Source organism: Prosopis cineraria, unplaced genomic scaffold (genome assembly GCF_029017545.1).
Source record: "Prosopis cineraria cultivar Desert tree isolate PC_DT_omini unplaced genomic scaffold, ASM2901754v1 PC11, whole genome shotgun sequence".
Taxonomy (NCBI): domain Eukaryota; kingdom Viridiplantae; phylum Streptophyta; class Magnoliopsida; order Fabales; family Fabaceae; genus Prosopis; species Prosopis cineraria.
The window spans coordinates 16,428,299-16,440,654 of record NW_026555342.1 but is presented as its reverse complement, the minus strand read 5'-3'; the positions used below and the strand labels follow the sequence as shown (position 1 = coordinate 16,440,654).

The 12,356-nt window shown below is 33.8% G+C and overlaps 1 protein-coding gene and 1 pseudogene across 1 annotated transcript; one reads left to right on the top strand and one right to left on the bottom strand.

The window, feature by feature from the left end:
• Positions 1-270: 270 nt before the first annotated feature.
• On the bottom strand, positions 271-1,217 carry LOC129284907 (uncharacterized). Its single transcript, XM_054920422.1, has 2 exons — positions 1,172-1,217; positions 271-1,086 (listed from the first exon to the last, which is right to left on the bottom strand). The coding sequence occupies exon 2, from the start codon at positions 1,039-1,041 to the stop codon at positions 499-501; it is 543 nt and encodes a 180-aa protein (XP_054776397.1). The 5' UTR covers positions 1,042-1,086; positions 1,172-1,217; the 3' UTR covers positions 271-498.
• Positions 1,218-7,884: 6,667 nt separating this feature from the next.
• LOC129285451 (UPF0481 protein At3g47200-like) lies at positions 7,885-12,134 on the top strand (annotated as a pseudogene).
• The last annotated feature ends 222 nt before the right edge of the window (positions 12,135-12,356 follow it).

Sequence of the window (12,356 nt, the reverse complement as noted above, 5' to 3'; positions counted from 1 at the left end):
TCGTGCTAATTAATTACCTTGAGTCCTTCACTTTGACTTTCAAATTTCAATCAATTTTGACCTTTTAAAAAGCGAGCAAAATAACTGGGGAAGGCTTTTCCTTAAGAACCCCCATGATCAGTTTATGGTGGATGGCTATGGGATTTTTCTGCAGATCAATCCATTGATTCTATATACCAGGAGCTCCTTGTGTGTTGGCTTGAATATAAAACAAGAACGTGCAAGTCTTTCTTTTTGTTATATATAAGCAGAAGGTAGACACAAATCAAATAAAGCAGAGCTCAAATTATAGTAATATATTTCATCAGAAAATCTATAAATTACGCAATACATAAAACCAAAAAGGAACTAGAAGATAAACCAAATGAACAAACTTTTGCCTTATAGTGGCAAGGAAGGCTAATTACAGTTCTACAAGAATTAAACAAGCATAATTAAACATGAGAAAACATGCAGAAGATGGACCAATAACACACATTCAAATTATTACTAGACAGATCAATCAATCTGGAAAACCCGATGAGCTTGCATCTGGTTGGATAATATGTCTCCACTTGAAGAAGTCAACAATATCTTGCAATCTTTGAGAAGATCATCCCCATGAGGTATTCCCAATTTGTGCAAATCAAGTCCTTTGTGGACATCTTCTAGTATTATCAGAAGTTTCTTCTCCATTTTGATTCTATCTAGCAAGATTGCAGCTCTTTTTGCTTCAGATTTCTCTTTCATTGTGAAGCCCAATGCAGTGGCTAGTTCTGCTTGGATCCTTGTCAGGTCTGGCTTCTTTGTCACCTTCACGTTTATAACCTTATCAAATAAATTTTCTCTGTGAGCTCTTCTTGTAACTTTCTTTACCAGATCGGCCAAGGGGCAAGTTTGTATGCCGTACACCCCAATGATGATAGTAGCAGCACATGCGAAGGCCACCATAGTTCCATTTATGGTTGACACTGGCTGCGAAGAAATATCATGGCCATTTATTGCACCCGATAATGGCATTATGCCCTCGAATGATGGTGAGATAGTTGGGCTTTGGTCCATCTAGCCGTTTCTGCATATCTAATCCTGTTCTTCTCGTTTCGCTAGCTACAGCATAAACGATTATATTGAAAAGTGAAAAGTAAATAAAAAATAAATCTAAAGAGAGATAAATCGGTATGCTATGAAAGACCTGATATATCTGAGGTTCAACCTAATCTTCTGGAGTTGCGGATATGTGATGAGGTTATAGTGAAGTGAAAGTGCTGATGAGTAGATTTTATACATTTGTTCCGAAATATAATGCTCACCTAACGGTTCGTAATGCGGTTAGGTGGCTTTAGACTGGTAGCTGTCGAGACTTGAGAATGAAAAAGAGAGGGACTCAACTGAAAATATAATTTTATTAATCACTCAAACTACAATTTATACAAACACTCATTACTCTTTTTATATTTTTCCCTCACTCGAGTCTCTGTTTCTCTTTCTCAATCACACATTGACGCTACTCCATGGTATTGAAACCCAGACCGAACTGGTCGGGTCAACCCGAAAACCGATGATCCGGTCCCTTGTTCGGTCTGAGTTTACTCCTAAACCGGTGAGGGGATGAACCGGTATAAATCGGTCAACTCGGGTTCAACTCGATATAACCCGGTGGGTTGACTGGGTTAACCGAGTTATTTTTTTTGGATTTTTTTTATTTTTTATTTTTCAGAGTGCTAAGTTCAGAAATGAGATAACAAAAAAAAAAGTGAAACTAAAGTCAAAAAATGAAAAATTAAAGGTAGAGCACGCTAAGTCCAATTTAAATTTTTAGATAGCATTTAGTTCGGCCTTTCATCTGTGTCTCTCCTCTCTCGCCCTAACCTAATCAGCATCTCTTCTCTAGTTTAGTCTTCGCCTCTTTTTCAGGCTTCAGCTCTATCTCTGTCTCTTTTTCAGCTCTATTTCTATTTCTGCTATCTCCATCTCTTCTCTAGCTTAGTCTTTGACTCTCCATCTCTTTTCCAGCTCAATCTCCATCTCTTCTCTAGACTTTTGAGATTGAAGAGTTGTAATTGTAATAATAGATATTTAAAGTGTTGTATTTTATTACTGTTAGACTTTTGAGTGGTTGGATTTGGTTGAATATTTTTATAATTAATGTCTTTTTATTTAAATTGTATTATTTAAATCATGACCGGTTTGCCACCAGTTCAACCCCCGATTCAACCCTAATTAAACTACTAACCCGTGACCTAGTGTCATGACCGATTCAATAACCGATCTAGTTTTACGTACCTTGTGCTACTCTCACACACACACACACACACTTTTTCCTTTGTTCTCACCTCACGTCACGCACGTCTCTCTTTTCTCTCTTCTCTTTTCTCTTCCCTCATTACACTGCCAACCATGTCGGTGAGAACTTCTCCACAACATTCTCAATTTTCCTCTTTCACCTCCCTTAAAAGATTAAAACAATTATTTTCATAATTATCTTTTCACCGTCTTTGGGAAATTTCTTCAGCTGAGAAAATTTCTAAATTTTTCTTGATTTATTCTAACCCTAAATTTTTTCTAAATTAGTTGGTGCTCTTTTAACACTCCCCCTCACCAACTAATTTTGGCACATCTTCGTCAAGCTAAATTGCTTCTTGTTTTCCTCAATCTCCCAAGTGGTTTTTTGAACTTGTCATAGTCTATTTTGTCTTGTTGAGGAAACTCGTATGTATTGGTCTTCATTTTGTACCTTAAAACATTTCTTGATTCTTAACTTCTGTATCTCCATAAATGGTGATGATTAGTCTTCCTCTCTTTGTTCTTCATCTTCGTCCTCATTTTTTTTCTCGATTGATCTCTGAACACCAAAACATGATTCAATCACTTTTTCCAAATTGAGTTTCCCTATATCTTCAGCGTCCTTATCTACGTCTTCATCCTTGTTTACCTTAACATTCTCTTCCTTGTCTTCATTTGCTTCTTCCACAATGCAGCACATTGCTATTTCTTCTTCACTGAAATTTTCTATCACCATCTCTTCTCTAATGGCACTTGAACTCTTAAAATCCTATTCTTCCTCGCTGTCATTCTTATTGTGGGAGGTGACAACATTTCCTTTGGCCCTTCTATACCAACAGTCTTGAGCAAAGTGGCCAACCTTCTTGTAATTATAGCATTGGCCTCTTTTTTCAATGATTTTTCCTCTCTTCAGGCTTGTCTCGATCTTCACAAGCTCCCTCTTGATTTGAGCTTCTGTTGCGACATCCTCTGTGCCAATCATTTTGTCTCCTTTTATCATCTCCTTCCTTTATTGAGCTAGAGTCCTCTTGTTGATATCTCTTTTTACAAAAAGATAACCTTTTCATCATCTTTTAAAGAAACTTTGGACGTTTGAGTATTCAAAGCTTCTTGATTAGCTGAGATATTTACTAACTCAGCTAAAGCTAGTTCCTTAGAGCAACCTTTTGTTGTGGTGACTAGACCATGGTATTTTGAGTTTAACCTCGTAATAATAATTCTTCTCATCCTTGGGCCAGTGATAGGATTTCTTATATCTAACTTTGAAATCTCATTACAAATAGATTTAACTCTTAAAAAAATGCTTGCTTACTTGCATATCATTTTGTCAAATTGAGGCAAGCTCATTCTCCAACAATTGCTACTTCACATCATTTGCTATTGCAAATAACAAGGCTAACATGTCCCATGCTTCTTTTAGCGTCTTCGCTTCTTTGACATATCTAAGAAATTGTGGCTCAACAGTAATAGCCAACATGTAAAGAGCTTTCTTACCCTTTACTTGCCATTTCTTTAACTCATTTGGATTTGTTGAAGGTGTAGCATTATCTCTGTCGATGAGGTCCTAAAGATTCTAACCTTCGAGATAGAGCTCAACTATTGTACTCTACACTTGATAATTCTCATTGTTTAGCTTCTCCACTAAACAAGCATTCGACGTCATGTCTACCATGATGACTTTGGTGGTGCCTTGTACTTACACCAAGTTGATCTGGTATCTGATTGATCTAGTCCCGGACTATGTACCAACAAAACTTAGAGCAAATCTAGACTCCCATAGTTTTTCGCCTAAATATTTGAACTCTACCAAGTCTTGAGCAGCCTAGATGCCCCCTACTAACTTCGACTCTGATACCAAATGTTGAGATTTGAGAATGAAAAAGAGAGGGACTAATATATTTTTATTAATCAATCAAACTATAATTTATATAAATACTCGTTATTCTTTTTATATTTTCCCCTTACTCTTGTCTCTTTTTTTCTCTTTCCGACTGACACTTTGACACTACTCTTGTCACGACCCAAAAAAATGAAAGTGATTGATATGGAATATATGCATAAGCACACATCTTTTAGGCTTTTAATTAATAAAAAAATTTATTTTTAAAATTGCAATCATATTTGCATTGAATTTATGACAGTCTTAATGTTTTTTATTCAAATAAAAGTCTTGATATTTTTTTGGTAGAAACTTCAGTAGAATCTCTCTTGTAAATAGAACCTTTGAAAAATTCTATAACAAAATTCTCAAATAGGAAATCACTATAACCATGAGCTTTATTCTTTTCAACCAACAGATAAAATGTATAAAAAATAAGGACCTAACTATAGTCCATGTGGAGTATTGAATCATATTTTTTATGACATAATATATAAGTTCATATTTACATCAATAGAAAATATTTATAGAACAAATCTCTACCTAGCTCAGCAAAAAAAAATCCCTCATTAGAAAGTAGGAAGTACAACATCAGTTACGTTATCTGAGATCAAAATAACTTTTCAGTGAATAATGTCCTAACCATAAAAATTTTTAGAATCAAAATGAATAAAATATAATAATTATATAAATTAAATAAAAAAGCAATTTAATGTAAACAAATTTGTCAGCTTGGAATAAAAGTTCCATATAACTTCAATAACAAAAACATTAAATCTATAATGACAAAGCAACTTAACACTTGATCTTGATAAATCAAAATAATTAAATAATAAATAAGAATAATAATATTTACTAATTGAAAACCATTAAATATGAAATCATCAATTAACTAAAAATTCATATTTTTGAAGATTTATTAGAACAATTCACAAATGTGGACACACAATACACGAAGATAAATCACTAATAAAAAATGAAATTTAGCGAGGTACAAATCTCTCATTGAATGTCATTTTTTCTCGCTAAATTGCATTTTAGTAAGGGATAAATTTGTAGCCAAAAAAGAATTTGCTAAATGTAGCGAGGGATCACTTAGTGAGGGATCTAGTGAGGGACTGAATTTCTCACTAATTCCTCACTAATACTATTTAAAATTTGATAATTTTAACGAGAGATTAGTCCCTCACTAATCCCTGACTAAATTTGCCTATATTTAAAAATAGTGATGCCACATTACTTGTTATGTGTGCGTCAACTTATGACATATCACCAATAATCTCATGCCTTGTCAACTGTCATGTCACCTACCATCTCGTACCTTATCACCCGTCACATGTGCAACAATTCATAACATGTCATTGTCCACCTTACATCATATCATTTGTTCCTTACCATGTCATATTTTCATCCTGTTTATGTCAAAATCAAGATTTGAACCCTTGATTTTATACCTTTCAAGCCTTATGTTCTCCTTCTTTACTAACTAAATTGAAAGGTATCTGTAGTTATTATATGAGAAATTAAATATATATTATTTAACTACATAAATATATCAAATATATTATAAAAAATACACACATACATAAATATTAAATTTTATTTTGAATTATTACTATGTTAAAAAATTTATATTTTATTTAAATTATTCTTTATATTATATTTTTAATAAAATATTATTTTATTAATGAAAAAACTTAAAATAAAGATAATATTAAATATTAAATAATTTTATTATGAATATTTTAGTTAATTTTTAAATTTAATTTTTTAAAATAAAAATAATTAAATATATAGTTAAAATTCACTATCAAAAGTTAATTTTTTTAGTAATTAGTTAGGGATAAAATTTCTCACTAATTATCTTATTTTAGAGAGGAATTGACAATCTCTTACTATTTTTCTCGCTAATTCTTTTATTTTAGAGAGGGATTGACAGTCTCTCATTATTTTTCTCACTAATTTTAAGTCAACTTATAAAATTAACATCCACTACTAATTTAGCATTTTAGAGAGGAGTCGAAGATGCCTTACTAATTTGCATTTTTCTAGTAGTGAATAACCAAAAACGACTTATGTCATGAATACAAATATGAACACCCAATCGACAAGGGTAATGCTAACTAAATGTAGCCTGAGCTATAAAAATAGATATAGACACACAATTTATGAGGGTAATTAATACTAACCACGCGCAACTCAAAGCTACAAAAATAAAATGTGAGTACTGAACCCACGAATAACAAACGTATCCATTGTTCTATATAATGTCCCCGTCAAATTCATTTTCAAACATGCAAAAAAATTATCTTTTAAAAAAAATTCTCATTCTTAAAGTCAAACTCATATAAATAGTTTTGAGCATTAAAAACTTGCCAAAATAAAATTTTATAGGTAATCCCATGTTTGACATTTATTGAGTAACTCAAAAATTACTAAAGTTAATAAAAATAATCTCAAATATTTTTCATAAGGAAAAGCACATACGCTTGCCATCATTCAAATATTTTCAACATCCCTTTATAATTTCTCAAAACAAAAAATAATTTAATTAAAAATTATTAAATACTTAATATAATAGTTACTAAATGATCTATGTAAAAAAAATATTTTGGTAGAAAAATTGTATTGATAAATCAGTTGTGACGCTATTCACTTACCTGCAGTATCTTCAAGGCTCAAAACTTACTTCTTATGACTCCAATTGAGCTTCCTTTCTTCTAAACACCCTATGATAGATAATAGGATCTTAATGGGCTTTTCTTTTAAATCAATGCATTCTTTTCTAAGAGAGTTTACTTAACCAGAATTAACTATAATAACGTTCAAGTTTTAGGACCATAATGTATGAATAAAAGTTTCTTCAGAACACTCAGCCAAAGTTAACTACTAAATTAAAATTTAATCTCTTCTTAAGCTTTTTGTCCGACGCCTAATGTGCAACATTCTAAACTATTCAATGAAACTTTGTAACTTTTAATTCTCTTGCCCAACAATTTCCAACATTTAAATATAACTTTTAAAATGATAATATATCTTATAAATTAGCATCCATATAACTCTCAAAAATCCATAACTCACATAAGATCTTATTAACCTCTTAGATAACTTCCTCCATACAAAACTCAATTTAGATTTACAAATAGCTAACACCCAAGCTAAATCACATTTTGTGAAACTAATAATATTACAAACACATAATCAAGCAAAACTCTTTTAATAGGCATTTTATCAAACATCTTATAAGCATTCAATCTTAGACTTCAATTCCAAATTCTTTCTCTTCAATTTCATTTTTCAAAATTACAATATTGATATTGAAATCAACCAACCTCCCTATCCAATCCCTTAACATTACCAAAAAAAAAAAAAATCAATTGAACTTTAAAGAAAAGTTAAATCAAATTCCTTTTTCTTGCAGTGACTAGCATGAGTGAAATTATTTACCAAAATCATGCTCTTCAGCTCAAGTTTTAATTATTATAAATAAAAGTACAAATTTTATGAAATATTAATTAATTTTTTAAAATATTTTCATAAATAAATAACATCATTAAATAAAATAAATAAATATTAATTATAAGAACATTTTAGTTTAAATATTTGAATTCAGATAAAATTAGTTGGCCAAAAAGAAAATTCAGATGTAATTATTACAATTAATTAATTTTCATAAACCGTATAAATGAGTGGGTTGAAATTCTCGTTGCATTTAGAAACAAAGAATTCTGTCGGGGCGTCAACGACATTCTCCCAAGCACTAATGACTAACCAGTCTGCACATGGCCTTTGTCGGACAGGGGGATCACTCAACCCGCTCCGAAGTTTCGCTATTGCTGCCTATGTTGAAAGATAAGAGCACTGTGGTCAGTGATTGCTCGATTCATCTTCTCTTTCCTCTTTCCTTCATAACGTTTCCGTGGGTTTCTTCGATTTGGCCTGTTTTGTGCACTTTCTCGTAGATGGCAGCCAGAAACCGCGACGATTTCGTAATTGAAATGAGCAGAATGCTGGAGCAACTAGAGCCAGCCATGACTGCTGAGAGCTGCTACTGCATTTACAGGGTACCCTCTGATATACGCGCACTGAATCAAGATGCGTTTACCCTCTGATACTTCTATCGGCCCCTTACACCATGGGCAACCCAAACTCGAAGAAATGGAAAAGCACAAGCTCATGTATCTCAAGCAATTTTCTCAGAGAATTTCAAGTAGCGTATGTTTGGACAGGTTAATCAGTTTCGTGGAAGAGATTGAACCTAGCGTCCGTCATCGTTACTCAGACACCGTTGAGCTTGGCAACGAGGAACTTGTGAAGGTGATTCTTGTTTCTTATTTGAGCTATTTTGGAGGTCTTTTTATGATGAATGGTCTGGGAATGATGTTATTGTGTTAAAACCGTGGCTGGCCAATACTGTAAGATTGGATTTTCTTTTACTTGAGGATCAGTTGCCTTTTTCTGATCTTGACAGGCTATTCAATCTAGTTTTTCCCTCTAGCACAGCTAATCAGAGACTCCCTTCATTTCTTCAATTTACTTTTGATTACTTTGCCCACTACAACAACATGAAATTAGACACTCAAGGTGTTAACATATGCCACTTTACGGATTTGGTTAGAATATTTTACTTTCAACCGTTGAGTAGACGACCACGGAGACAACAATCAGTGATACATCTTCAAAGTGCAGCTGAGTTAGTTGAAGCAGGTGTGGAATTCAGGAAAAGCACAAACCCATGCCTATTGGACTTAAATTTTTCAGGGCGAATTTTTGAAATACCAGAGTTGATAGTGGAGGATTCAACCGAGACTTTATTTCCAAATATAGTGGCATTAGAGCAGTGTCACTATCCTTCTCATTCGTACATTACAGACTATGTTGCTATCATGGACTTCCTTATCAACACAAGCAAAGATGTGGATGTCTTAGTTCAAGAGGGAGTCATCGTTAATTGGCTAGGGGATAGCAATTCTGTGGCTGACCTGATCAATAGTCTTTGGGAAAGTGTCACGAATGTAGATTTCAACTCTCATTAGTCTAATCTCTGCAAGGACTTGAATGCCTTCTGTAAAAGTCCTTGGCATAATATGAAGGCCACCTTGAGACATGATTACTGCAACACCCCTTGGCAAACTGCAGCTTCTGTTGCTGGAGTTCTACTGCTGGTTCTCTCTTTAATTCAAGCAGTTTGTTCTATCTTACAAGTCGTGCAGCAATATAAACAAGGCTCGTCAAATTGAGATTCTCTTTTTCCATGTATGGTAATATGGTAATTTATTTTGTTTATACCTTTTGCCTTCTTATGGCACCATCCTAAAATAGTAATGATTTTTTCAGTAGCACTGAAGTTGAGATATATTCGCTGATATATAAAGTGTCCGGATTATGAAATCTTAAAGATTCAATTAAATCTTGGAAGTTAAGCATGGAAGAATCTAGCTTGAATAGCACGGATAATAAAAATAACACACGTGAGAGAAGAATTATGTCTTAACTTTTGAACTATGAACTCGAGGCTGAGCCTTGGTGGTGGTTGCTTTCCTATGATTGATTTGGTTCTACCTTTTGGCTGATATAACATGAGAGAAATGGAAATATATATATTTTTAAGTATTGATAATTATTGCTGATTGCACCTTATGGTATAGATGTTAGTTGGAACAGGTTTGACATAGGCTATTAGAATGGGTTAGCTTTTTTCCCTTACTGGACATTCTATTAATGGCAGAGACGTTTACTATCAGGAATGCATAAGACCAATTTGAGTGCGCTGAATCATTTTGACCTTGTGCGTCTTGTCGTCTTCAGGAAAAATTGTGTTATGATTTAGTAGTTAATTTCGTGTGTGGTTCTAATTTAAACTTTGTGGTCCAAAAGAAGCGGAGATCTGACATATACAAAGAGTCAGTTGAGGGAGGCCCCTGACCCTCCACAAATATAAACTTTAAGGGAATGACCAGAAGAATTATCTGTGTATGTGTTTGTGTTTGTTCTTGGATATAAACTGACAAGTAAGATCACTTTGTTCAAGGACTAAAACAAAGTTGTTGGATGAGAATTGAATTAAAAATTCAATACCTTAGCCATTTGTAGTGTTATCTTTGTGTGTCGTAATTTAAAAAGCTTTGTGACAGGGAAGAATTCAGTTTTAAGTCTAAATGAATGCATCGCTCTTGACACAATTAACCCCGGTGCTAAAAAGCGAACCAGAAGCTGCTTTAGAAAGAAAGAAAAATTCACAATGAAAGGAATGATTCTTTTTACTTTGTAAATATCTATTGTTTTTAATGTTGTTGAAATTAAATTTATACAATGAAAAACTGCTTTTTATTCGGCACTAGCACACAGAACAGAGAAATCAGATCCTACAACTACAAACAGCTCTCGGTTTTAGTGGATGCTGAATTTGAAAATTTCTGGGAAAGAGGAATCGACTTCAACTCTATGTAATATAAAATATAAAACAGAGGGACAAGTATTAAATTAAAATATAAATAAATGTAAAATTTAAAGGATGGACGAGGACATTACTATGAATTATGTGTTCATCCTAACTGCGTTCCATATGAATCAAGTTTAGAGTAGAAATAAACTTGTGTTTGAGACGAGACCACACCGCAGCCACCGGAAGCTATTCCTCTGACCTTGAAGCCTAACTCGAAATCACGCGTTGAACCTAATTGCGATTCATCAAGAAGAAAAACCTGGCTACATAAATATTGCAGATTGCATGGAGAACACGAAAAGAAGCTGTGTGCATCATCTATATTCCGTTAATATGTAAGCATATAGAATCTATAGAACCTATGGGCTTGTCAACGTCATTTCAGATGTGGCACTAGATAAGCAAAGCAATCAATATGTAGTCCTCTGATCTTATATATATATATATATATATATAGCCTTTCATCTTCTGGTCCTCCACCTTTTCTCAATCTATATAGCTCGTCATCAAAGGGACAACAGCGGCTCAGCAGCTGATTTGTTTCGCTGAAATTTGCAAACAAGAAGAGAAGCTTTCACCCTAAACAGCACCAACTTTTGAACTTACTGGTTTTGGATGGAAAGGGTAAGGTTTCCGAACCAATTTCATTTCCTCATTCTGTTTCTAACTTATCAAACTCCAGTCTGGTGCTTTTGTTTTGGCTTGAATGATTTGATTTCGCTGTGGATGAGTGTTTCAACTTTCGATTTTCTTCGCAGACTGTGAATGGAATAGTTCAGCAAAAGAAACCAAGAGGGGAACCCCAAATACTCAAGTTGATGAACAGAGAAAGGACGAAGTCGTGAAGCAGTTCTTGCTTGATGGGTCAAGCCACCAATCACAGTAGTTCCTGTATCTCTCTGCAGAGAATATCAACAATTAATGGAATTATGGAGGCTTTGACTGATGCTGGGACTGTTATTATTGGGGTGTACGGAACAGAAAGTAGTGAGATGGCCCTTCTGGTTGAGAAAGTTTCAAGGAGACGCAACAGAGACAACTTATTTGGGAAGGTTGCTGTGGTGAACGTAACAAGGAAGCTGGATTTGAGAAGGATCCAAGGAGAACTAGCCCATGCATTGGGCTTCACAATGGAAGAGAAGTCTGAGGCTAAAAGGGCTGAGATTCTAAGGGATAGAATCAAAATGCAGCAGAAGATTCTGATAATACTCCAAAATCTCAATGAGGGACTTGATTTGGGCAAATTAGGAATCCCTTCTGGTGAAGATCACAGAGGCTGCAAGATATTGTTGTCTTGTACGAGCGAAGAGATATTAACCAACCAGATGCATGCTCAAAAGGTTTTCGTGGCCTGATCCTGTCCGTTAAATGATGTCTGAATGTATTTTGTTTGGATCAAAGGTTGTGTCTTAGTCGTGTCCACCTCCCGTGTGATTTCTCATGTTCTGTTCACTTGGATCATCTGGACCTTTGGTTAATTTCTGAAGTTCATGTTTTGATTTATGGATATCATGCTTATTTATCATAATCTGAGAAGTTTTTCTTGAATTTGATTTGCCTCTACCTTTTGCTCATAACAAAAAGATAGTTTTGCTCTTGTTCATTCAACCCAACATTAAAAAAAAAAAAAAAAAAACTCTTTTTATAGAATCAAAATTTTTCAATCTTATCGACAAAAACTATTGGGTATTATCTTAGTTATCGTTTTGTTATATTCATTTGTCAAGGGAAACTTGCTGATAAATTGGGCTTGAATTTGGTTGAGAAATC

Bases quoted from the DNA above. Each gene is read 5' to 3' on its own strand.
- LOC129284907 (XM_054920422.1), bottom strand. From the start codon at position 1,041: ATGGACCAAAGCCCAACTATCTCACCATCATTCGAGGGCATAATGCCA.